Genomic DNA, 27,234 nt, shown 5'->3' on the forward strand with positions numbered 1-27,234 from the left:
ATAAGTATTTACTTTTAGCTGGGCTTTTGAGTTAAATGTCCTTTTCAGACTTCTTCTTTTGGGTTCCCCGAACCAGGTTTTCTAACCCAGCTTTGGTTTCCGAACATGGTTTTTCTAATTTTTCATTTTTTTTTAGTTATCGGGAGAGGGTGAAAAGAGCCCCTTGTTTAAGGCCCATTGAATTTTTCGACCCAAAATTTTTCCGAACATGGTTTTTTCGACCTTAGTCCCAAAAAAAAAAAAAAAATTTCGTCCAAAAATAAAAATAGCCCCATTGAAATTTGACCTGCTTTTGTAGGAATCTTTTTTGGCAAAGCAAAAAATGAGAAAAAAAAAAGAAGGCGCGATATTAAATAAAAAAAATGCTAGAAATTATCGCATGCAAACGATTTGGCTTCATTGTATATTAATAAATAAATTATATGAATTATTAAATCCATCGTGTTGAAGCCCAAATAAATTTGTATTTGGGGAAAAAAAATGGTGAAAGAAAAAATTAAAAAGAAAGAACTCGTCAAACTCGAGCGCCTCTCTATATAAATGGCCGAGTTCAGCTCACCCCAACTCATTCACGGTGCGCGAGAGAAGAAGAAGAGCCAGCGATAGCCAGACCGCCATGGAAGCTTCTTTGTTCCGAGTCAACTCAGTTCCTAACCATCGCTCCATTCTCTCCGGTACCTCCGTGTTCTCCTGCTCTCGGATCGCCGCCGGAGTTCCTCTCCGTCGCCGGAGAGGAGACGGGGGCTGCTCGAGCTCGAGAGGATCGGACGACGCGATCGCACGGCGGAGCGCTCCGGGCGGCTCCCGATCCCGGCACGCCGCCGCCGGCGGGTGCGCGAGAAGCAGCGAGATCGGCGATCACTACCGCCAGATGTTGGGGTCGAGCCCCGACTGCTCGCTCCTGCTGAGGAATTACGCCGAGTATCTGCACAAGGTAAATGCGGAGAGAAGAACCGCGTAAACTTGAACTCGCTGATTTTGGTTTGAGCTCGGTGATGTGATCGTCGCGATCGTTTTAAACTTGGCGCGCGATTGTAGGTGGAGGGAGATGCGGAGGGAGCTGCGGAGTACTACGCGAGGGCGATACTGGCGAGTCCCAGCGACGGCGAGGTTCTGTCGCTGTACGGGAGGTTGATTTGGGAGGCGGAGAGAGACGAAGATAGGGCCGGACTGTACTTCGATCGAGCGGTGCATGCATCTCCTGACGACTGGTAAGTTCCACCCTGTTCGTTCCTTCGGTCGCTATCGTCCGAAATTCTCCGAGCTGATCCGAAAGGCGATGGATATTTGATCGAATGCGGGTGTTCATGTGAATGCAGCACGGTGTTGGGGGCGTACGCGCACTTTCTGTGGGAAGCAGGGGAAGAGGATGAAGAAACGGTTTGATCGTCAACTTCAAGCCGTCGCGGGCCCATGATGGTTCCAATGTAACAACAGAGGTTGGAATTTCATGCTCGTTACAGTGATGCCTCGGCGCAAAAATTGAAGATCACAGAGCAACAGCAACAAACAGGAGAGGGAATGGACAACTTCGGCGCAGCCAGGGCGTTGCGAACCGACATGTCAATAGAAGTGGAGATGATTGTTTTGGAGGTTTTCCATCTGGGAAGCCAACTTGTGTCTGTTTACTGCAATATCGTTCGGTTCATTACAATGAAGATGATCTTAGATACTGCAAAATGTCCATACATTGCCGGGTTCGTCCAAAGTTATGCTCATGGAAACGCATTGAACTTGTGTTGATATCAGGTAAGATAAGATGGATCGGTGGACAAAGGACAACTTCTATTTGTCTCAACCATGAAGCTGAATACAAACCTCGGAACAAACTCCGCCAACCGGAATGGCAAGGATTCATTGTTGGTTTCTACGACTCACGCGAGAGCAAATGACACGGACAAATCCACTTCATATGCATAATCGACGAAAACCGAATTCGAGGGACATAAGCACAAAGGAGGAAAATGCATGAACGCGCGCTCATGCGGCCACAACGACACTCTTTACCGTCTCCTTGGAAGGATTCAGAGCCTTGTGGGTGCTCTTCAGCAGCTTGCTTATGGTCTGTTTCGCGCCGTTGGTTACGGTCTTCTTCTGGCCATCAGAGGCCGAGTTCGAATGCTTGCTCCTCTGGCCAAGCGGAGGGGACTTGAGACTGGGAGATGAAACCTGGTAAGAGCACAAAATGCAGACTTCAACTCAAGCGTGTGATCTTTGACATAAACATAATCCAAAACAAAATGAACTCACTCCGAGATAGTACCATCTTTGTCAATAAGATTGAAATGCGCATGCAATTCGACTTCTCAATCGAGGATATCGTTAGCTTGACGAAATTGCTCGGGATTCTTGTTCATGAGGTCCACATCCACGAAACTCCGAATCATGTGAAAGGACTACGGTATATGTCAAGAGATTTACCTTCTTTGTACTGGGTTTTGCCGCGGGGTCGTTCTTGTGGTAGAAACTTGGTAGGGGCAATGCTTTGAATGTCGAGCTCTTTCCGAGTTTGCGAGTCTCTGCCGTTTCTCCTTTCTGCTCCTGCCGCTGAATTATGAGATCGAGGTGAAGTTGATGAGTCAACTTAAATCGTATTCAGAGGCTAACCATATACAGGTTGACTGAGTACCTTCATAGGCGCTTGTGAGTTGCTCTTTATCTCCTTGATCGCCTTCGTTTTACTCTGATTCTTAACTCCAATCTGGCATACAATACACAAAACTAGCAATCTTGTGATGCTTGATATCATCACAGCACTTCAATTAAGTGATAATTGGACGGTACAAAGGCCAAATCGAGACACCTCGAGGACCAAAGCCTTAAAGTTGCAATAGGTATCTGTGTTGACCTCAACAGTTATCACAAGAGACCGGGACAACGATATTTTCTCTCAGCAATTCCGCACGCTAAGAACGCCGTTGATTCTCATGCAAAAGTGTCATGACCAGAAAGAAGAAAAGAGGATGCAGTGACAGATTCCTTATCATGATCGCCTATTTTTTCTTTCTTCCTATTCTTGTTCGTTAATTTTTCTCCCGAACGAGTGCAGTAACCTGATCGGCGTTGCTGTAGTTTCCAGCAAATGCATCTAACTCACCTCTTCTTTGTTGTCACCCTCTTGGCGGCCCGAAACTTTGGACGTGACAGTTCTTTTAGCGGTGGCAGCAGCAGCTGAGCTTTCATGCCCCGGCTTGTGTGTTTCTCTGGCACCCCCAGAGAAGTGCGGCCTGAAGAATCAAATGTCACTCGACGACTGAGCATGTAAGTACCAAGGTCCATTACTTTTAGATTGATACCAGTTTGTATTAACAAGAAAGTACACATCGTAAAGTTAGAAATCTAATTCTTTGAGGCATCATTTAACTTCAAGAAATTACCAACTTGAATTCCTAGAAGCATTTTATTGTATTTCTCCTTTATCCTATGCCACGGTAACCCATGGTTCACCCCACTATATTGTAAATCTTCAAATGAAAATCTTTATTGACTTTGAGATCTTCTTAACAGGCATGAGAGTTTAATAGCACATGAAAGCTAGACTTAATGGTGATACAAGGGGACCTTACTTGTTTAGACTTCTTGATTTGGATAGTTTTGGCTGCATGTTGTTAAGATCGACTGAGCCTCGTCTTTCTCTTGGTGTCCTTTTCTCAGCGGAAGATGAAAAATCAATCGATGCTTGCCTTTCTCGTGACATTCTCCTCTCAGTTGCCAAAGAGAATGGTTGAGGAACAGTGACTCTTGCCTTTTGTTTTGCAGCTTCTTTTGGTTTCTTCACTGGATCCTTTCGACTTTCTCCGGCATTACGAGCGTCCTGTGCCTGGTACTCCTCTATAATTTCTTTCTCGGTTTCAATTTGAAGATCTTTGTCTTTCAAGTGCTCTAGTGAGTGCTCATCTTCAACATGTGGAACGACTTTAGGCCGATCTTGACGGACAGCAACTTTTATATCTTCAGTGACCTCCATATCTGACATATAATGATGAAAGCAAGCTCAGTGTTCAGAACAAGAGAAAGCACTTATCCAGCTCGAGAATTCTTCAGATATCTAGCTTAATTATCTGTTTGTGCAACAGATATACATGAAAATCATACCACATACCAGATGTTGATATAGTGATTCTCACAACCCAACCAAAACTAAGTAGGTCAGAAGAGATTTGGCTTTAAAAATGGGCTAGATCTTTACTTATAAACATAGACCATCACAGCAACAGAGGTGTGATAAGATAGAATCGGACGAGAGAGATTTTACATTGCCAGCATGAATGTTAAGCTGTCCTTATGTTGCAGTTGAGTGGGCAAGCTGTTAAGGTTACTGCAAGTATCAGGTTAGTAGCCCCTTTCAACGTGGCAAGGTTCCATGTCAAATCTCAGGAAGCAAGAAAGGCCCTTTCATTTGGCCAGCTCGGGTTTGAGGATTGATAGCAGGTTTTAATACTTCATATACTTTGTATAGCTGCCCCACTCTCTCTCTCTCTCTCTCTCTCTCTGGTAAACAGCTATGGCTTTAAGAATAGGGTCTTAAGAAAGAGGTATCCGAAGAAAAAGAGTGTCATGCCCAAACAACATTACTTTTGCTCTCACAAACTTCCCGAGGCTTTGATCCTCGGGTGCTCATCGCTCCCCATCGTCCAACCAAGTATTTGTTTCTAACACCATAACGATATCATAATATGCGAGCCAATTAGTACATAGCTTTTCTCGATATCATATGTCTAAAAGTAGAGAGATGAGAAGCGAACAGCATTCACGGAAGTAAACTTGTACAGCAAGTTAAATTCACGTCGGAATGAAAGATATAGGTCTAGTTTTTGGGACACTTTTCTCTCCCAGCAAATGATGAATATACTTACCCCTGCCTATCTTGCACTTCTCCTGTCTTCTCCCCTCTGTTATATGGTAAGCTTTGCGTTGCTCTGCCCTGTGGTTAATACTAGATACTAGTTTGGTGGATTCCAGTCAACTTGTTGAATAGTGGCATTAGGTGTGATTAAATATTTATTATTGACCAATCAGAAGATTTGAGGTGCAAGAAGTAGTGCATGTGGCATGGAGGCAAGAAAACTCAGAAAGATTGGCACAAAATCATTGTCTTGGCTTGAATGTCAGCTTCTGGTGCCTAATAGTATATGCTAAATCCTCTCAATTCGAGAGGCCGGCAAGCACTTATCCATCTTTATTTTGTCCTTAACAATTTTTCCAAGCTAAATGGTCATTTTCCGGTGTTTAGATTTGAGGAAAAGTATCTAACTAAATACTCTCCGGACAATAAATCAATTAACAAATGATTGCTGAGCATTGCAAAATCTGGATAACTTCATGTTGCTTCCTGGAGAAAAGTTTGCAAAGGCGTAAAAAATGGCACGGCCATGTCAATATCACAGCCGACCCATGATAACTATTTCATTATCTTATCTCGAGTCATGAAATGAATCTCTTCTTCAATGAAGAAAAGTTAGATTACTAAAACAACACAGAGTTGGCCCTGAAATTCTGACGATTGTCAATTTGATGTAAAGGTACAGGCTTCTTTAAGTTAACTCTCAAAATTGCACCTCCGGACGACGATGGGACCTCATCGAGGACAAAGAGATGGGTAATTCTCGACAATGCATAGGTCAAGCCGAATTGAGATGATAATTCTTAAAAGGGTATCTGAGTGTAATACATAGATGCCTCTACTGCAGTGACATATTCTACTTGATAGTTATAACAATGATATACAGGGAAATTCCTTTTCTTTTCATTTTCCCTTCTTGCTAATGGGACAACATAAATCAGGCGTATAAGGAACCGACACTAAAAAAAGGAGACCCCTCCTTCACGGTCTACCTGATATCAAGATAACAATTCCTGTTTGATCAGGCCAGGGTTGAGATCAAAGGCTGGTAACCGACGCTTTTTCCAAGTTATCCCATGCAGGATCGATCTCCTTGGTGCTGACGAAATTTGCTCAGAGTATAGAGAGCACTTCGCGTTTAGGACTATTTGTTGCTTATCTATATAGAGGTGGACATGATACTGAAGGGTGACCCGAGGAAAGGGGTTCGCATGGACACAATGCAGGACCAGCGAGTTAATAATCTAGGCATTATGAGCCCCTCTTGCCCATAAGTGTTGGAGTAACCGAGATGATCCCGATGAAAAACAGAGTGGCGATGGAATGGAAGTCGTAAAGATCTCCAATAGACTGCAACTCTCCCAGAGCTAGTCCAGCCTGCATGAAACAAAATGTCACATGATCAACGATGAGCCAATTGTGCTCACATCCACTAATTGACTCGAACAACAATCAATTTTCTCTTGAGAAAAAGGAACAAGTGTTTAATCATAGCAACTTAAAAGTCGAAGGATTACCCTGACAGTGACATAAGCTGCCGGGATGAGTCCAATGACAGTAGCAAGGAAGAAGGTGTGGTATGGCACGTCGACTATCGGGGAAGCGAAGTTAATGAACGTGTTAGGCAAGGTCGGAGTCACCCTAAGGAAGAGCATGTAGTTCAACAGCCGTTCTCTTCTTTTAGCCACCTGAAGATACAAAGAAAGCATGCCCTTTCAATTCATTCATCTGCACTGATGCTACTTGGATTTTAGATATGCACCTGAGCTTGGAAGAACTTCAGCTTATCGGGCCAAAGAGAGAAGACAATGGGCCGTCCTATCATCTTCGATAGGAAATAGCACGACGAAGCGCCGGCAGTGGCGGTGAACACAACCAGGGCCATGCCTTTAAGCATTCCAAAAAGTGCTCCTGCGAGCAGCGACATGAAAACAGTTCCCGGGATCATGAAAGTCTGCATGAATATGTACACCATCGAGTAACCAACCAGGACTTGCAGGGTGTAGTCGCTTGTGTAGCCCTCAAGATGGTCTCTGCATAATCAAACATCCAAAAATCAAAAATAAAAAAAAACACAACAATTCCCCAAATTGGAGCATTCAAAATACAAAATTGCAGCCTCTTAATTTGGTTATTCAAAGTGGTCATTATACCCAAATATAACATCATAATGTTAAGTGTGCAATGAACAACGACCGACAGCAAATGAACTGATATCAATTGTCATCAAAGTGTTAACTTGGAGCTTCATCGGAAGTATCACACAGCAAGGTCACAAGGATACAGATATGGCATTGACTTGGTCAGCAATTTAGAATGCCCAAATATACAGTGGGCTCATCAAGTCAAGCTCACAGCTACCAATCTCTAATCATGGTGGAACCAAATGGAATTGACAGCCATTCTCAAGTTACATCACACAACACTCCACACATTCCCAACAAAACACATCTTATTATGATGGAAACTTTCTTCTGAAACCATAAGGGCAAGACGATAGTTGGGAGTCGTCTTCATCATTTCACCATCTTCAACAACTAGTGACCCGACCAGGTCAAGAGTAAAAAAGCTTCGCCCATTAATCATCCGAAAGAATGAACACTCAGATTTGATGACAAACCCAGCAACACAAGGATGGTGCGTCTAGCATAAGCGGGCAAGGGCCAGAAAAAAGATCGCAACAAAATTGGAGGGCATTGCATCAGTGACTGTCCATCATTGCACACGAAGCTCTCCAGCAACATAAATCATCAAATGCGAAACTTCCGCAACGAAACTCACTCAACCCGGATCGACCGAATCGGATTCACGTATTCAAAACTTCAAACTCTTTTCCATACAAAACCAGCTCAAAGCAAGAAATGGCACATGGTAGAAGCATTAGGAAGAGAATGACCGAAGGATCTGAAGATCTTGGAGGGTGCGAGGGAGCTTGAGGAAGCTGTAGTCGGATGCGGGCATTGTCAGGTACACGCCCAGGAGGCCAAGAACGAAGCCCACCACCACCGTCGAAGCCGCCGCCACCTCCCAGAAGCTCAACGGGAAGCTCCATCGCGCTTCCCCATTCTTGGCCATCTCTCTCTCTCTCTCTCTCTCCCCCACCCTCCTCTTTCCCTGACAAATTCTCCCACTTTCTCTCTTCAAATTGTCCCTGATTCTCCAAGAGAGAGAGAGAGAGAGAGAGAGCGCTCCCTGTTTTTTTATGGGACACTTCCTCTGCAGACAGACAGACCCAATAGAGAGAGAGAGAGAGAATATCGGAATTAAGGAAAAGAATGTCCTTTTGTTGGATGTATCGATGGGCGTATATTCGGTGTAGAAATACTCCTTGCCTTTTTAACTCTTCTGTTTTTTTTTTTTTGCTTTTTTTGGTGTGCAACTTTTCAAATTCAATCCTTCATGTGTTTTGCATGAAATACATTGAATCCAATGCTTTCGAAACACCCATAAGAAAAGACCATTAATTATTTGACGAGGTGAAATGTTCGTGTCTAAACAGAATACGCCGCATCGGTCATGAACGCGTGAATCCTAAACATGGTAGCGTCCGACATACGAATCAAATATTTGCGAATATATATATATATATATTTCTAAACGGTTTCCGAAAGGCCACTAATTAGACTAATAAGGACGACCCTAATTTCCGTTGCCACGAAAAATATGTTGAAATCAAACACGATCCCGTTAACTTCAGCATATTGCAATCGATCAAACTAGAACAAAAAAATCCCAAACTTTATGAAAGTTGAACGCGAAATAAGTTAATCGTCCTTCGAATTTGAACCAGTTTCGTGGGCTACCTTGTGTGCGTTTGCAATTCATTAGATTAGGTTAAGTAATCATGTACTTCGGTGAGTATTTGGTCCTTAATTGAGACCATGATGTTGCAAAAAATCACCATGAACTCCATCCCCTCCATCTCCATCGTTGACGTACAAAGGCCCCGTTTGGTTCAACTTTAGGAAGGGGCTTTCGAGATTGAAAGCCCTTTTCTAAAATACTGAACCGTTTGGTTCAATTTTCGGCCTAGCATTAACTAAATGCTAGCATTTGGAATGCTGAAATTTTTTTTTCCCCTTCCCTAACTAACCTCGTTCAAACTTTAATATACTGATTTTGCCCCCTTGTTACTGTTCATCTTCTTTACGAAAGCGTGGCCGGCGAGGGCGACCAACGACACCGGATCTGAATGGCGAAGGGCTGGCGAGGGGTTGGCAAGGTCGCCTGACCTCAGGCAACGAGGCCTGAGGTCGCGCGACCCAGGCGCTGTCGCTCGGACTTGCGCGACCCCAGGCGACAGTCGCCTGGGTCGCGCGACCCTCGCCGGGGACCACTCGCGGTCGGGACCGCGCAGAGTTGAACCAAAGGCCAAACGGGCCCAAAGTGAGTAGCTATCACGTGGTATTGGGACGGCGCAGGCCGTGAGCGGCACGTGATGGGGGGTATCGGTGGGAGGGGGGACAAGACAAGGGTGCGTGCTCCCCACATTTGTGTCCCACTCGCTCAACCAATCCGATTGCATTTGTCGAGCTTCCTCTATTGTCTAATCATCGCATCCGAAATACAAAAAATAAAAAATAAAATAAAAATCCATTGCATCCGTCTTTGTTTGTCCCCGTTCTTGGAAAAATTTAGTAGTTGATTCCGGTGCATGTGAGCCCAGTTGCTCTGCGCTGCTCGGTTCGATGGTTTCCGTGTGAGTCTCGCGTGATCCAACGGTCGGAATCTATTTGGCCCGTGTACAAGAGATGATACAAGTATTGTTCTTACTCTCGGAAAACAAAAGCCGCGTTTGGCTCGATTTTTGGGGAAAGTCTTTGAGCAAATGTAACGGACTTTTGGTTACAGGGATTTTTCGAAATTTTGGTAAACTGTAATTTAAAAGTGCATCGGAAAGGAACTTTGGTATAAATATTGTTTGGAAAAAATTACACCTATAAAGGACTTTTGCTATATATTTTTTTTAAAAACTGAACTCAAATCCTTCGCCAGACGCAGGCAAAGGGCTCGGGTGATCCCAGGCGAGGGTCGGGTGGCCGTAGCGAACTCTTATTGAGGTCATGCAGCCTCGGTCGCCCTCCCTGGCGGTCAGATTTGGCTGGAGAGAGGGGGAGAAGATAGAGATTGGTGTGTGAGGGAAGGGTAGAATTGGAATTTAGTTAATTTAATGAGGGCAAAATGGGAAGAATAAAATCAGTTGGCTTATCGCAAATGCTAAAAGCCCAAGGTAGGGACCTGAGCTAAAAGACTTTAGAGGGTTTCGTAATTGCAATCACATCTTCCAAAAACTTTTAAAAAAAAATCGCCACACACCACTTGCATTTATCCAAAACCTTTAAAATCTCAAAGCTCATTTGCAAAGTTGAATCAAATCGAACGAAAGTCCAAGCCAACCTAATTTGTGCACTAATATCAAATAAGAATGAAGGGAAGAACATTTTATATCACGAAAACGATCGCATCGATGATTTATGGACTAGATGAAAGCTAAAAATAAGAGACCTCAAATGTTCGTTGCACGGAGAAAGAAAGTAATTACATGAAGAAAAACCACTTGTATATACGAATTTTTTTTTTTTATGAATATCTAAGTATTGATCGGTTTATGGCATCATCTATCGATGACTTGTAGATGCAAAGTTTGTATGAAGATTAACTTCATTTCTCAAAGAAGCACCATACCATAGTGACTCTGCTCATGCCATGGTGTTATCCCCGCTAAAGCAAATGGGCCGAGCATTGATTTTCTGACAAAGCGAAATAATATTGCCAAGCGCTGGCCCAAATATATCCGATGATCTGGGACAGCCCATGAGGGCCTGAGTCGGGCAAAACATTGAATTTAAGATTGGATATCACGAACTTTTGCCAACAAGCAATTTGGCATTGGTGGTTCCGCCACATCGGCGATTCCCGGAGAAAATTGGCCGGAATTGACTATATTGAAATTTCGTGTAAAGTTTTAGAATTGAATTTGACAAGATTGCAAGTTTAGGATATAATTGGCATTCGTACATAACTTGAGTATCATAGTGGTTGTGTCTTTTTTGATAGCTTGATGTTGCAATCTATTTCGGGTGTACAAAACAGATAGTCCGGATTGGTCCGGTTCCTGAGAGTGTCGGTCCGGTTCCTGGTTCCAAGGGGGAACCGGACCGGACCGGACCGGACCGGACCGACTACATATATATATTTTTATTTTTTATTTCTTCAAAAAAATTAGTTAAATGTGAACTAAACTCACGTACGACAACTTTTTCCTTATTGTCGCACCACAATGACTCTTTACTTATCTTCAATATGTTGAGATTTGTCATTTTCTCTCGTTGTGGTGGGAAAAAAATAAAAAAAAGTGACCAGTTTTATTGGACAAGACTGGACCATCAGTCCGGTCCCCGGTTCTCAAAATTGGGAACCGGTCCTCTCGGTCTAGGATCGGGAACCGATCACCCCTACAATCTGTCTATTGTATAATAATCTTCTTGCTATTACATTGTATTTATGGGTTTTCATGCAATTTTTCTGTAAGATTCGAGATTGAATACTACTTCAAGTACATAGAATGGTATTTAAAATTGAGACTTTCTCGTGTGCATGATTCTTATAAATTACTCAAATCACGTTGCCTTAAGTATGCGATATGCGTTCCTAGCGGCTTTTCAAGTGCGAAACGGCGCGTGCCAATGCATCCAACATATGCAAAACTTTCTTTTACACAAAAAAACCGGGGTCGACCAAACAAACTGCTACGTCTTTGGACTAAAGAAACACACGATACTTTTCTCATCTAACATAAGCTACATTCTAAGATGAACATGAGAAACCAAATGGAATGGTCCATCTTTTAACTTCCTATTCGTACCCATCCATCTAGAATCGTAGAGCCCCCACCAACCCACTTTGGTAAGAAACTTCTGCTATAACAACTTCTGACCCTCCATCGCCTAATTCCTTTTATGATTGTTTCTTTAATAATAATCGTCCACCATCTTACTGACAGCTGCAAGCAACTATGCAAAATTATTCTCTCGAAAGAGAAAAAAGGGATGGTGGGGGATTGAATTCATTCCACATAAGACAAGAAGAGCATCAGCATCAACATCAGCATCCTGCAAGAGTCCTTTTTGGAGAGGATGGTAAAGGTACGGGATGCCAAGTGAAGTGCCCATGTCCATGCTGCGAATCCCTTTGTCGTGAGGAACCCACCACCAATGTATACCATCCATCAATTCTATAAACGGGGAAAATTTATCCAAAAAATCTTAAATTTATTGTACTCGTGAAAAAGGTTTAGGACTCAATTGGCTCAATTAAAAGGTTTATGACTGAATTGGCAAAAGTGCAATAGGTTTATGACGTTTTGGACAATTCTCCTCGTTTTAACATGAAGAACGTAAAAAGATTAAGAAAGAAAGAGCCCTTATGTTTGGATCAGGCATTACAGGTCCGATTGCTTAAGCCACCGAGAGCACTCTTTTTTATCGAACCACTCAGATCTGATTTAGGTTCCCGTCTTATCGAGTCCTCGAGATTGTCTGGATGTTTCGTGGACTTGGAATTTGAAAACAGGACATGTATCCGTCGTGTTGACAGATCGTCGGGAAAATTGGCCTTTTACCAACCAAAGTGTGCCAACTCCATGTAAATGGAAAGCTTGGTGTATTTGGCGATTATAACAAAAAATCAATAATCCGGTTGCAGATTTAACTAAAATTTAGCGATTCGAGAGATAGGATTATCGACACAAATAATACTCAAGTCTTTGACCATTGGCTCAGATGGAGAGAGATCAAGCAAGACGTGGCAAAAGCGAATTTTGCTAAGTTTTGAAAACTTTTAGTTGATAATTACAGTTGGTTGACAAGATGCATGATTTTAGTCGATAGGAGATATCAAGGAAAATAACTGAGTCTTGGAGCATGGTCATTGGAAAAGTGAGATTCGCCCTAATTGACAAAGGGCTACGACCATCATGGTCTACGATAAGCTGGATACAAAGTAGTTATCTAAGTAACGGAACCTAATTTCGGATTGAACAATTAAGATACATAAAAATGAGGATCGACACAACCTTGAAGAAGTGAAACCAACACAGCAATCAGGCCATGGATGCCGTGGATCTCGAAAGCCACCAATGGTGGAAGCCGAGAAATGTGGCTTTTGGAACCGTTGAGTAGTGGAATGAGGGACTTCAAAAGTAACAGACGATGTTGGGCGTGGAAAGTGGAGAAGAAACAACCATCGAGTAGTGCGGTCATCTCATTACTGAATCGTAAGAGTGAAGTAGGATGCATATAATTTCTTTATAACCGTTGTAAACTATCGGCAGTGAGTATAAGTACTTGAATTATAATTTGTGCAAAGGACCGCTAATCAATCAATGAACACGGGATTTTTTTTTGTTTTTTTTTATAACCGAGGATCCGCCACCATTTCTCGGGGACGAGCCCGCACAGGTAATCGGGGCGCTTATACCTCAGTGGAGACTAGCCCAGCAACCCACCGCCAGGGCCCCCCACTTAAATTACGGAGCCGAGCGGGGATTCGAACCCAGAACCTCTGGAGAGGGAAGAAAATCGCCCACCAACTCGGCCATGCGCAGGTGGGTATGAACACGGGGTTTTTGACACAAAAGAAAATCAATAAACACCGGGTGTTTAATCTTGCTTTCAATTTATCTTTACATTTTAGTACCTTTTATCTCGATATTCCTAATTTTCTCTTCAATTACTTTTCGTGCCTAAGAATCAGCAAAGACCCACCCACATTTCAAAAGGTGTCCCGTCGGCACTTTTCGACAGCATAACAAAGGTATACCTTAAATTGACATGATCTGAAGGATCGTAGTACATTGGGACTCACCTTGAATCTTCTATTGAACCATTTTTCTCACTCAATCACTCACTGTCCACCAAATGCACAGAAATTATAAGAAAAACCGGCACAAATGATTCTCAAACTTACCACCCGCCTGGGTGGCGCTGCTGGAGCGCGCACTTCCTCTCGCAAAAGATTGAGTGTTCGAATCCCGAGTGCCGCATGGTGACTTAACCGGTGCACGTGTGTGGTGGCTAGCACGTGTCACCCCCAGGGTTTACCTCCCGGCTGTCGGTCGTGCGGGGGTTCCCTGGGTCACCAAAAAAAAAAAATGATTCTCAAACTTTATCCCATTAATGTCATTATCCCAAAACTATATAAATACGCCGTGCCTCTGCCTCCCGATCATTCACCACTCTCCCGTCTTATGCTGACAAGCTCTCTCTGGCAACCCCGAGCTCGTCGCTAGCACCATCCGCATACCGTTCCTTCCGAGCGCCTCCCGTCGATCCTGACCGTCCGTTCCGGAATGGCCGAGCCGCGATTCACCGTCGGCTACGCCCTCCTGCCCAAGAAGCAGCAGAGCTTCATCCAGGACTCCCTCGTCGCCCTCGCCCGTTCCCGCGGCATCGACCTCGTCGCCGTCGACCTCCGCTGCCCGCTCGCCGACCAGGGCCCCTTCGACTGCCTCGTCCACAAGCTCCACGGCGAGGACTGGTGCCGCCAGCTCCGCGAGTTCGGCTCCAGGCACCCCGGCGCGGCGGTCGTGGACCCGCCGGACGCGATCGGCCGGCTCCACGACCGGGTCTCTATGCTCCAGGTGGTTTCCGGACTCGAGATCGCGTGTCCCGACAGGTCGTCGTTTGGGATCCCCGATCAGATAGTGGTTCGCGATAGGGAGAGGCTGTCGAGCGAGCAATCGCGCGAGGGTTTGGCGTTCCCGATGATCGCGAAGCCTCTGGTCGCCGCCGGGAGCGAGCAGTCGCACGAGATGTCCCTGGTTTTCAACCGCGGCGGCTTGAGCAAGCTCGAGCCCCCGATCGTGCTCCAGGAGTTTGTGAATCACGGCGGCGTCGTGTTCAAGGTGTACGTGGTGGGCGAGTACGTGCAGTGCGTGAAGCGCAGGTCGCTGCCCGACGTTTCGTCGGAGGAGTTGGGGTGCTCGGAAGGGCTGATGCCGTTCTCGCAGGTGTCGAATTCGGCAATCCGCGAGGAGGGCGGGGACGGGCCTCGGGAGGCGACCGGATTGGAGGAAGCGGAGATGCCTCCCCGGAGCTTGATCGGGGAACTGGCGAGGGGTTTGAGGAGGGCTATGAAGTTGAACTTGTTCAACTTTGATGTGATCAGAGATGCTAGATATGGGGACAGATTCTTGGTGATTGATATCAACTATTTCCCTGGGTATGCCAAATTGCCATGCTACGAGACTGTCTTGATTGATTTCTTGTGGGATGTTGTGCACAAGAATGAGAAGGATGAGGTGAAGTATTTGGAGGATGAAATTTGCCCTTCGAAGGGCTGATTCGACGAATGATTTGCGCGTGCTTGCGATGAGGAAGTAATGAAATTGCGCCCCAAATGCAATGTCTGTGGTTGAAGATGGGGGATGAAGGAAAAGCTTCCAGTTCGATTGAACTCGAGCCATGCACAGTGGATTGAAAACCATCATGCCGGGCTCTTTTCGCTGTCGCCAATGGAGGTTAGCTGAAGATTTCTTCTTCACTGGAAATTGGTAAAGTCTTGAGGCTCTATTCGCTGTTGACGAATTGAAGTTGATTGCAACATTTCTTTCATGGTATATTGGCATACTAAAGCATGTCCTAATTGTAGCTTTTCGTTTCTTGTGCCTGACAAGATTACATGGTTTCGAGAGAATCCGTGATAATGTGAACTCTTTCCACCGTTGCTCTGGATTCTCAGACAGCCCGAATTCCAGTCGGAGCAAAGTTATCTCATTGCACTAGTTTTACAGCTCTGGCACCTAAAGGGAATTAAATTTTACTGTTCGGTCCAGAGTCTTAAGTTAGCGACTCCCTCAAAAATAGGTTTTGCTTCTTAGGAGGAGTTTCTCTGCATGAGGCGGTCAACTAATGTATGAGTAGTCTGAAATGGTGAATACAGATGCTTCGGACTTGTGCTCCCGATCAATCTCGTCCTCAGTTTCTGTCCAATTTAGCACTTCCTCTTCGAACCCACACTCTGTTGGAGGACTAACGCCACAACCACATTTAACCAACTGAGCTGTGGGTTCGCTTGACAACACAGTGTGCATGCCAGTTGATTAATGATGCATTTAACTTTCCCTCTTTGGAGAAAGAAAATGTCAAGTTGCTGTGTGGCACTCAGCAAAACTCGATCAGGCAAGCTACTGTGCGAACAACGTACGCCCTTGCCATATCAGCTGGGATCAACATTTGCCCTCTAGTCGTTTTGGTTCATCTGTAATCATTAAGAACCAAATCCGGTTTGGTCGCCGACATGGCCATAAAATCATCGACATCCGCCGTTCTTAATTATTCATAATATGAGCATGAGCATTCGGTTTCGATGAGAGAAATTTGTTCGTTGTGTGCTGCAGTGTGGACTCATGGACCTCCGGTACTCGAGAGTACACGATGGTTCATTCAAAAGTAGAGGTTTTCTATTATCTTTTGCAGAAACTTCCTGATTTACCTTCCAAGACGTACCTTTGCATGCGGAGATCATATCGTAATCACTCGCACGATTTTGAAGCTATCCTTAGTCACGTTTCTCCATCAACTCTCTCATGACTCTCTTCCACGCCTCCCTGTATGTGTTAAGACAATTGCAGAGCAGCTCTGGTATTTGCTTCAGCTGCTGTACAGTGCGAAATAGAATGACCAGAGGATGTGGTATCGGCGTCTCTTACGGCTCGTGGAAGGCTAAAACTCAATTAGGTTTTGGGAAAATTCTTGCATAGGCCCCGAGTAATATATGGACCGAATCGGTCACCAACTGTTGATGATCCTGTACGTCCCTTGGGGAATTTCACATGGGTTTCACAAGATTCAAGGAGTAGGCAAGAATTTCCCTAGCTTTTGGGAAGGCAGCTCGAGACAAGAGGTAGATAGACATATAGGCGTTGGGTGGTTTGATCTTTGGAGCTGGTGAAGGGACAATAAACCCATTGGTTTCAATATGCTTTTTTAGCCGTTCTTGGCGAAACGAGTGCTTCCCACGGTATAAGAATGGTTCTTTAACGTGTCCTACGCTTGCGGGGTACGGAAGAAGGCGCTTTCGGTTATCAAAATGGCTTTGCTGTTGGTTTTCGCGATCCACTAGTTGACCAATCCAAGAAAGTCCCCTCTGTTTTAAGCCCAAAACCTCTGGCTTCAAGCGGTTTAGTTCCATGGTCATCGGCTAAACCGGCCAGAAAGACCGAAGACATCTCAGATAAGATTTTCTTCATTGGGTCCCGCGTAAATATACTTCAATCGAGTGATGTTGATCATCAAATCGATCGACAGTTTCTAGACATTCGAGATCTCACACTCATGGCCTTTATGGTCGGTAGCTGTGTATCAACACGTCACGTGACCCTGTGGTTTCTCATGTGGCCACTGACAAGATGCCGGCGAAGATTTCTCAAGGCCTTGACCTTGAGGAGCTGTGTAATCAATTAGGCTGAGCTGCACCGAATAACCCACCCATGGCCATTAAAACTTAGGAAAGGAAGAGAAAAGAAAATCACAAAAATTTCCCGAGGCGAAAATAAAGGGACAGCTTGCCTTTCAATGAACCAATGAGTGGGGAGGTCGTTTGATCTAATTGCTTGGTTAGCATGGCTATGAACCAGACCGCAGTCCGTTCTAAGAAACAAAGAGCCGGCATTGAAGCAAACGAGGCCCCGAAAAGATTAGAATACAATGCAAGGCCTCCTCCTTTGGTAACGTGCAATAATTTGAGAAATATTTCGAACCAACAATAAACACCTAAGCTGCTAGATAAACGTTTAATTTCATATTTTAACTACGACAAGAAAGGCAACCGACACTCCCAAGATTGAGGACATTGGAGTTATCATTGATTGCTTGATTGTCATGACTTTTGCGGGTCTGTGTTTTTGGGGCTAGCGATTCAGCACGCAGTACTGCGTTTTTAGTCTCTGTCCGGGTTAAAAACTTAGTAGCATTTGCTTAGCAGAACAAATGACAGGCTTGCAACAAAAAATGAGAGAATTTGTGTCGACGCACGGATTAAGCGCATCGGACTGTGTTGTATCCAGGACAGCAATGGGGAAGATGGAATTTTGTCTGCTATACTTTCTCTGCTGCAGTCTGGAAGTCCTTTTTTGACTGCATCTTGATGAAAATGTTAATTGTCATGGATGGTCTCCTAGAAATGGTTAATTGCACAGCACTATGGGACTTGATGTTCATACAGTATTGAGAGAAGATCCATACAGATTGCAAATGTACAGAACGAAGACAAAAAGACAGCATTGCTTCGGGATTTCAGACTCTCGAACTAAGACCGATGCAGACCACATTGATCACAATCTAAGGCCAAGCAAGGTCGACACAGACTCTCGGTTCCTGCAGATCCTCGCTGCTGGAGTCGTAGCTGCTCTGTTTCGCGCCGATCGAACGGCTAGAAGCAGCTGCTGCTGCCGCCGCACAAGACGCCGTCGTCGCGGAAGCACTGGAAGAATAGAGCTGCGAAGTCGCGAGGGAAGCAGGGTTGGTGCTCTGGACACGGATCAGCTCGGACAAAAGGAGGATGAGTGAAGCCATGAGAAAAAAGATATGTACCCAGATGAAGATACAGATCAAAATGATTCAAGGAACACAACAGGCTCTGCCTTTGGAATTGCTCTGGCTTGCTTCAGGGGTGGTCCTTTTAATGCACACCTTCTTGCTTCTTCGTCTCGTGTTGGGTCCCCGAATTTATTCTACAGGAGAGAGAGAGGAGTTCGCCCACCGATTTTGTTGTTGCAACCAGTTCTTTGTGCTCTGTTTCCCCCCCCACTGATTATTGTCGACAGCTGAAAAGGAAACAAAACCAGGGGGGGGGATTCCTTGTTTACCGCCTCGTATCTCCAAACCTCCTCGTTGGAGTCGTCAACGTGATAACGACATCCATAAGCTTTTTAGGAGGTCATTAGTTTCTTAAACATAACGACGCTAAGCACTGGTTTATTAGGCGGGCTTAAACAATGACAAGTTTAAGACTAATTTTCAGTTTACGCGTGTTGTGATTGACGTATGAGACGTTGTGATATTCCTCCCATAGATTAGTATGTGCAGGTGTTTGTCGGTGTTGAAATATGAATGCGGAAACGACGAGATCTAAGGATTTACTTGATTCGATCCGAGTGTCGGTACTTATCTTCAAGGGAGAGTCGGCCGCAAATAGTCTACTATAATCGAAGAATCAGAGTTGCATTCACTTGTATACTCGGGTATTTCTCCCATCTAGATTACACCTAAACCCAAAGTGTTTACAAATAAATAAACTCAATTGGATGATAAAATTCACAGCACAAATTACCCGATATTCAAGCACAGAGCCGGAGAGCTGCGTGCGCGTACGAACGTTAGAGAAGACATCCAAGAGTCCAAGTCTTTCAAATTTTGATAATTATCGAGGAATCAGTGCGTTGACCGAATCTTGGATAATTATCTCCTTTGACTTTTGCTCCCAGGTCAAATCTATGTGCCAGTGCAATGGGTATTGTTATCTTAAAAAAAAAAAAAACAAATACTTCTCTAAAATTCTAATCCAATTAGAATTCTTGGATTTATTTCCTAACAAATCCTATAAACCAATTCATATCTTTCAATTAAGTCGGGTTCCATGAACGGCTCAAACTCGAGATATAATTTAATAATTCATTTACAAGATGGAAATGGGGCTTGTATGCTCAAAAAATGAGAAGAATGTTTACCTATATTATGTGTAGATAATGTCTGTTTATTCAGGAATCGGACTTTTCTCGAGTACATGACTTGATTTGTACGAAATGGGTTTTGATGCACGTTCGTTTTTCGTCACAAGATGTCATCATTCAAAAAGTAAGCCTCGTGATTATTATTCATTCGTTCTTAAATAGAGAAAATTTCGCTATTCATAAAACTGTTACGCTTTGCCTAGTTCTCTAACACACAACCAAGTAGACCTGTCAAAATGGGTCATTGATCCATTTTTGGGAAAAGTGTCAAAAAAGTTATAAACCTTTTGTATTTATGCCGATTGAGTCATAAACCTATTTTTTGTGCCAATTAAGTCCTAAACCTTTTATTTTTGTGCCAATTCAGCCCTTCCAGCTAATTTTGGCCGGATTTTGCTTACATGGACGCCAGCCGGCGCTGACACGTACAACTTTTAATAATTTTTTAATAATTTTTTGAAATTTTACTTATTTTTTTCTTTTCTTTTTCTTTTTTTTTTTACTCCCCTCCCTATTCCTCTAGCCGATCGCCGAACCGGCGACTAGTCAGAGGCCGGCCACTGGCGAGGCTCGCCCTCGCCAGCGACAGCGAAGGCGAGCCTCGCCCAACCATGGCGGGGTTCGCCCAGCCCTCACCAGAGGCTGGGCGAGGCACGACCTCGCCCATGGCCGGCAAGGGCAAACCTCGCCAACCCAGTGCGAGGCCGCCCTCGCCGGCCTGTGGCCCGGTTGCCAGTCTGGTGACCGGCTGGAGGAAGAGGGAGGGAGGGGCAAAAAAAGAAAAAGAATAAAAAAGAATTAAAAAATAAGTAAAAATTCAAAAAATATTTAAAATATTATAAAAAGTTGTATACGTTAGCGCCGGAGTCGACGTCAGCAAAATCCGGCCAAAATTAGCTGAAAGGACTGAATTGGTACAAAGACAAAAGGTTTAGGACTCAATTGGCACCAAAAAAAGGTTTAGAACTCAATTGGCACCAATGCAAAATATTTAGGATTTTCTGACACTTTTCCCATTCATTTCTCAACCTATATTTGATGGACTGGATTGTTGTATGGGTTAGTTATATTCAGTAAATGAATTATAATTAAGGTTACAATAGTAAAACTTAAAATAATATGAGTGTTAAATGGATTCACAACTTACTTAGACCCAACTCATATCTATGACTCTCTCATGCCCGTATTTGATCTTGCGCTCGCTCACTCTGTGCTCACTTTAGTTTGGATATGGGTTTTTCTAGATTAGGTTAAATATAAAAGTATTTTAGTAATATGAGTCGGGTCGAATATGAGGTCACTAGATTTGTATTACAATGAAATTAGTTAAGACTGATTAAATGGATCAATTCGGGCTGAACTTCGTATGGTGGGAAAAAAACGGAAGAAAACTCACGACTGTATGACCTGATGGAACACGAGTTCAATTTCAGACATTTGCTGTAGGCCTTGCACTAATGCATCCTGAGGAATTTCATTTAATCGAAAGTCTACAGAATAGGAGCTGAAAAAACTTTGCAACAATGGGCTCTTCCTTACCCATCCATCTTCATGGGCTTGCACATATCTAACTACGATTTGTCTTTTGGGCTCGAACCCATGATTTTAAATACTTCGGAATTGATGGAAATTGATGGTGAGGCCTCCCCAGAAAACAAAAATTTGTTTTGAGATAATTACATAAAATGTCTCTGAACTTTGACCCTATTTCTAATATCATTTATGGACTTTTAATTTGTTGAATGTGATTCCTGAACTTTAGTCCAATATGTAATATTGTTCTTAAATTTTTAATTTGTTCAATGTAGTTCCTGAACTTTTGGTAAATGTTCAATTTAGTCACTAAACTATATGTAATATTCAATGTTGTTCTTCTATTAATTCAAGTTCAGGGGCAACATTAAATATTTTCATATAGTCTATAGACTAAATCACCAAAAGTTCAAGAATTATATTGAACAAATTAAAAATTTACATACGACGTTGCATATTGGAATAATGTTCAAGGACCACATTGAATAAATTAAAATTATAGGGATAATATTACACATCGGATCAAAGTTCATAGACTATTTATATCATTTTTTCATTTGTGTTCAGATATCAGAAGTTACGATCATGTGTTTCATCTTGTTGTTCTATCAAGAACAAGCAGTAATTCTTAGGGGAACGGATTCATCATCAATGGAAAATATTGCCATTGATAGTTGCAAGCTATTCACTTTCCTCAACCTCCAACATCCCCATCATTCCCATTACCAAATGGAAAAATGTCATATCGAAGGATCTATTCAAGAAACCTCTGACCTCTCTCAACCCGATATTAAGTTTTAAGACCTCTCCAATCCGATTCGATAAGTGCTGAAAGGAAATCACGTTATAAAATAGCCTTTTCATCAGGAGTAAAATTATAAAATTCGATATATATTTGACACCGAGTGATTCCGCTTCCTCCTATAATTCATTAGTAAGTCTCCACCACTGTTGAATCATTCCTCAAGTGTCGCATAAAAGGATTTTTCTGCTTCTTCTGCGAAAGAAGATCGAGATAACTTATTTCCAAGTTGAAGGCCCTATATAGACTACTTATCTCCAAAGTTTAGGGTTTAGTTTCTCTGCTTGGGTTGGCGACAAAAACAACTAAGAGGTCTCTTCCCTCCCCTCCTATCCTTGCTTGGATAGGCGCAAGGCCTAGCTTGAGATATTTCTGACGCACAGGCGAGCTAATTGTCATTTAAACATTTAAAAAAGGGGTTTGCGATGGGATGATTAAGTCTGCTGCACACTTGGCCATCTGCATAAAAAACACAATGGAATGGAAGAAAGAATGAGTGGTATAATTAATATTTGTGGCTCGTATATCCATCGGGGAAATTACCAACAAAGTCGTAAACTTATTGCATTTATGCCAATTCGGTCATAAACCTTTCGATTTAACCAGTTTAATTATAAACCTTTTGAAAATTTGTCAATTGAGTGATTCGAGCCAATTTTGGCTGGAAATCGCTGACGTGGACAATTTATGTAATTTTTTTTTAAAATTTGAATTTTGACTTTTTTCTGCATTTTTTATTTTTCTTTTTTCTTTGCTGATTGTTTTTTTCATTTTGCAGGCGAGGTTCACCAGCACAATGAAAAAAAAGCAAACAAAAAAAGAAAATAAAAATTCAAAATTACAAAAAAAAATTAATTTCTTTTTAAAATTATAGAAATTGTCCATGTCAGCGTCGGGTGTCCGTCGGCCTTGCCATATAGGACGACCGGCATCTACATCAGCAATTTCCAGCCCAGGACTCAATTGGCAAATTGTCAGAAGGTTTAGAAGGACAAAATTAGCCAACATTAAAAGATTTAGGATTGAATTAGTACAACAAGCACAATAGGTTAGGACTTTTTGGTAATCTTCCCTATATCCATCCAATAACTTCTATGTGAGCTGAACTTTATGGGGTACGATATTGTTGACACCTATAATTAATTAGGTTGTAGACAACCGAAATAAGTAAATAAAATAATAAAAGATGTTGAAGGATGACGTAGCCCATATGAGATCGCTCACATTAGCAAAACAGTTGGCAAGTACTGGGAGGTACCGGCGGGGAGTTCAGGAGTTTGAAATTGAAAAGCTTAAGCCAAAGAAGAAACAAGCGCCAAAAGTTGTCGACGAAAATTATCATATGGGATTCAAGTCATCGAGGTTGTCGACAAGAAAAAAGACAGGTGTCAATATGAGAAGAGCTCGATGACGATTATCACCCAAGAAGGACAAGTGTCAAGAAGAGAAGAACTCGATGACAGTTATCACCCCGCCAAGGACAGGTGTCAAGATGAGAAGAACTCGACGACGGTTATCGCCTCAAGAAAGACAGGCATCAATAGGAAAAGAGCTCGATGACGATTTATCACTCTAGGAAGGACATGTATCAGGATGAGAAGAGCTCGACAATGGTTATCACCTCAGGAAGGACAGGTATCAAGACGATATAAGCTCGATGACGGTTATCACCTCGAAGAGGACAGTTGTCAGAACAAAAAGATAATATCGATGGCAGTTAATGGACGAGCGGCGAAGATGAGATCAACGATGGTTATTAAACACGACATCAGAAGGCGGTTATTAAGCCCACATTATAAATAGCACTCGGTTGCCAAGAGAAAGCCCCCCCTCCCCCCGCGAATACAAACCAAAATGTTGTCTTTCAATTATCTTTACTTTTCAGTATCACACATTTAGTTTCCATAGCTGTAGTTGTTTACTTTATAAGTCAGTAGCTTTGTAATATTGCATCGATGAACTTTGGATGCCGCCAGTTAGTAACTGGACGGATTTTTCTGAATTGTCTATAAATATAAGTCGAACTTCGTTACTGTACGAAACTTGTATTATTGATCAAGACAATCAAACTCTTTGTCCACGCCTGGATACCTCATGTCCGAAATTAGTCACAGAGCCCGGTCTCCTTTAATTAAAAATCGAAGAATGACTTTCGGTGAATTATATTTCGTCGTGGGAATAATTTTGGCGAAACAGATATGTACCATAAGTACATTTCTGGGACATCATACATCTATTTTTCTTTCCTTTTTTTTTCCCTTTTTATGCTTCCCAGCGTGCATTCTCCAATTGTGCTTTTCAATCGTGAATTAAAGTCAACATACATGATTTGCACAAGTCAAAGCTAGACTCATAATCATGCATTATTATCCATAAAGACTCAACTAATCTGCAGGAAAAAAAAACAGCTTAGGGAGCACAAAACAGATGGATGTATCAAAGAAGATGCATCTCTCTCTCTCTCTCTCTCTCTCTCTCTCTCTCTCTCTCTCTCTCTCTCTCTCTCTACTTATTTCCCCTCCTAGGAATGGTCCTCGTTCTGAGTAGAGCCGCCCTAAGGAAACCCTTTAATTTCGCGTGTTAATCTGGCAAGAGGATAAGCTCCTAAAACTCCTAAATTCACCTAATGCTGTGGTTTCCCGACAGAGACCATTAGGATTGTGAAAGGGAACACTGAAGCTTAGGTTGTTAGGTTAGTTATGGATTTTTGCAACAGTAGTCAATCGGCTTATGCTCGTTGCGTGCAATGTTGAACCTAATGTGATCTGTCTTGTGAAGACTTTAAACAGATGCCATCATTAACCCTACAGCATAAAAGCCTAAACCTTTTTTCTTTTTGTTTAATATAAATGATTAGATCTTACGTGTGAGAGAGAGAGAGAGAGAGAGAGGATTTCAAGAAAATCAACGAGTGTCGGTAATAGCGTGATGGCCATGGCTAGGACAATAGTCAAATGAAAGAGTATCACATCACTCATCAATATTATTCATGCGAATTTTATACACCAGAAATGATCTTACAGGAAAAGAACAAAGGCTGCAGGTGTGTATGTGTGTGTTTATATTTGATACAACAGCATATGATATGAAAGTTTCACATTGGTCCACGCGTGGCTTCTTTCTTCTTTTCACTTTCCACATCATTGAAAACATCACTACATACAGGCTTTTCCAAATATTAAGAATTATCAACACGTGAATACTGAATAGGAATAGACAATAGAGCAAACCCAGAGAAAAATTATGAATTTTGCTTTGGTGGTTCTCCATGTGATGCTCGTAAATCCGTATGGAGATGGTCTCAACTTTGATTTGCCGCAGTTGCAGTGAGGGACGAACATGGTCTTTGGCTGAACAAACGAGAAAAATACATCCTGTTTAAATATTAAGACAGAATTGACCAAAATGAGAGCTAAGTACAGAATGAGGAAATATATTTAATGTCAACAAATGACATATCTTTATTTATCGACGAGTAATTACATTGGCAATATCTTTTTGGCCAGACAACTACACCGGTAGTGGTCTAGACAACAATGGTCTACTAAGGGGTTGGACGGAGTTTGCATATCTGTAGTTAGTCTACATAAGCAGATAATGTTTTTCCGTTTTTTAGTCGTAATGTAGCTAATTCGGTGTTGAAATAAGGAGTGGAAAAATCATAAGAAAGCGTACCTATTGCAGAATCTCTCTCAAGAAGGAGGCACTTGTGTCATCTTCAAGCAGCTTGTCCCAGTCCTCGACAAAGTTGAGGGATTGAGATTGTGGAGGCCAGTTGTTACAAATTGGAAGGCTCTCACTTTCAATTTGGTTCATTATTTTAGAATCCTCAGGAGAGGCTGAGACCAGTTGAGGAAGTGGATTTTCTGGTCGAATCAGGCATGCGTTGTTGCACAACCCAACAGTATCATCTCCCATAGTAACTTCAAACCCACCTCCATAACTTGGCCATGGCGATAATTGGTTCACTGCTTGGTGCTCAATGGTTGGAGCAAGCCCTGGAACACGCAGATGGCGATTATCGTAATTTAGGATCCCCAATAGACTATTGGTGCTATGATCCAAGATTGGAGGTGGGCTGCTTGTGCCTATGATCTGCACTAGCAAGCTGTGAAGTTGTAGCTTGGCTAGTTCAGCGGCATTTGCAATGGCATTCTCCAAAGGGCACAGTGATGAGCTGCCCAAGTGTGGTCCACCAGTAGTACTTAGCAACTGTGAAAGGTTCATGGCTTGGTTGAGATGATCAGTCCTTGGCTTGTGGGTGTTCGGATCGATGCCCATCCGGAGTAGCTTCTTCCTCATGCGGGTGTTCCAATGGTTCTTGATTTCGTTGTCTGTCCTCCCATGGAGATGGCTTGCAATCTTCGACCACCTATGATGCAAAATGAAAAGAAGAGACGGTCGGTTTGATCTTTAATTAAGCTCAAGCAATTATAGTCCTTACGAATTTCACAACAAGCACCAAAGATGTGATGTGCATGTATGCCCATCCTATTAATTTCACTTCACCAATTCTGGAGCGTCGACACGTAAGACTGGTGTCAATGCGTCTGTTACAGGACTTAGCTAGTTTTGACGATAAAGGTAATAAACCGACATTTGGATTTTAATTTTTCCTTCTGCCAAGGGCCAATCTTTATTCCGGTCATCATTAACTGGCAAAAATCCATATTAATATGATAACAACTGATCGAGTTAACAAGAGTATCTAAAATGAATGAATTATTTATGGATATGTTCGTGCCATTTGGAAATTCCACAGTGGTAGCATGCAAACGTCCAAAAAACTACAATATCTGAATTCTATCAAAATATGCTTTTATTGGAACCAACTGTTATCCACAGGTGAATTTTTTCTTTAAATTGGAAAAAAAGTTGCTAAGATTCTTACTTGTTTGATCAAGCAAAAACAAGTTAAAGAAAGGAAAGAGCGAGGCTACTTACTTGTTTCCGTAAAGAGAGTGGGAGTTGATGATCATGGCCTCTTCTTCTTCAGAGAAGTTGCCTCTCTTGATGTCAGGCCTCAGGTAATTGATCCACCTCAATCTGCAGCTCTTGCCGCACCTGTTGAGGCCTGCTTTCCTGGGGAGGTCACTCCATCTCCCATGGCCTTCCTTCTCTATGTACTCGCTCAGCTTCGTGTCTTCCTCAGCGCTCCACGGCCCTTTCTTCAACCCATCCGCCTCGTGGTGGTCACCGGAGCAGCACGGAGATCGAACCATTTTGCGTGCAGGGAGTGATTCGATGAAGGGAAGCGAACCAAAGACGAGAGCGCTGCGATGGATTGTGGATAGAGAGTGTATGTGATTTGGAAACTTCTGAGGA

At 42.9% G+C, this 27,234-nt stretch overlaps 5 protein-coding genes across 5 annotated transcripts; 2 read left to right on the plus strand and 3 right to left on the minus strand.

Annotated features, from left to right (window-relative positions):
• Positions 1–558: 558 nt before the first annotated feature.
• On the plus strand, positions 559–1,680 carry LOC115685353 (uncharacterized). Its single transcript, XM_030610423.2, has 3 exons — positions 559–934; positions 1,039–1,211; positions 1,320–1,680. The coding sequence occupies exons 1-3, from the start codon at positions 617–619 to the stop codon at positions 1,384–1,386; spliced, it is 558 nt and encodes a 185-aa protein (XP_030466283.2). The 5' UTR covers positions 559–616; the 3' UTR covers positions 1,387–1,680.
• A 209-nt stretch (positions 1,681–1,889) lies between these two features.
• On the minus strand, positions 1,890–3,976 carry LOC115685354 (protein WVD2-like 3). Its single transcript, XM_030610424.2, has 5 exons — positions 3,567–3,976; positions 3,098–3,227; positions 2,630–2,701; positions 2,422–2,547; positions 1,890–2,169 (listed from the first exon to the last, which is right to left on the minus strand). Exons 1-5 carry the CDS (start codon positions 3,974–3,976, stop codon positions 1,981–1,983), a joined length of 927 nt encoding a protein of 308 aa, XP_030466284.2. The 3' UTR covers positions 1,890–1,980.
• A 1,627-nt stretch (positions 3,977–5,603) lies between these two features.
• On the minus strand, positions 5,604–8,066 carry LOC115685352 (uncharacterized membrane protein At4g09580-like). The gene is made up of 4 exons (XM_030610422.2): positions 7,740–8,066; positions 6,606–6,876; positions 6,361–6,531; positions 5,604–6,220 (listed from the first exon to the last, which is right to left on the minus strand). Exons 1-4 carry the CDS (start codon positions 7,916–7,918, stop codon positions 6,095–6,097), a joined length of 747 nt encoding a protein of 248 aa, XP_030466282.1. The 5' UTR covers positions 7,919–8,066; the 3' UTR covers positions 5,604–6,094.
• Positions 8,067–14,089: 6,023 nt separating this feature from the next.
• Positions 14,090–15,818, plus strand: LOC115685351 (inositol-tetrakisphosphate 1-kinase 1-like). Its single transcript, XM_030610420.2, has one exon. The coding sequence runs from the start codon at positions 14,193–14,195 to the stop codon at positions 15,183–15,185; it is 993 nt and encodes a 330-aa protein (XP_030466280.1). The 5' UTR covers positions 14,090–14,192; the 3' UTR covers positions 15,186–15,818.
• Positions 15,819–24,856: 9,038 nt separating this feature from the next.
• LOC115685431 (transcription factor MYB39-like) lies at positions 24,857–27,234 on the minus strand. Its single transcript, XM_056304429.1, has 3 exons — positions 26,854–27,234; positions 25,585–26,281; positions 24,857–25,283 (listed from the first exon to the last, which is right to left on the minus strand). Exons 1-2 carry the CDS (start codon positions 27,129–27,131, stop codon positions 25,585–25,587), a joined length of 975 nt encoding a protein of 324 aa, XP_056160404.1. The 5' UTR covers positions 27,132–27,234; the 3' UTR covers positions 24,857–25,283.

This window comes from Syzygium oleosum, unplaced genomic scaffold, assembly GCF_021117445.2.
Source record: "Syzygium oleosum isolate NSW1041296 unplaced genomic scaffold, Sole_v2.1 Sole_v2.32, whole genome shotgun sequence".
Taxonomy (NCBI): domain Eukaryota; kingdom Viridiplantae; phylum Streptophyta; class Magnoliopsida; order Myrtales; family Myrtaceae; genus Syzygium; species Syzygium oleosum.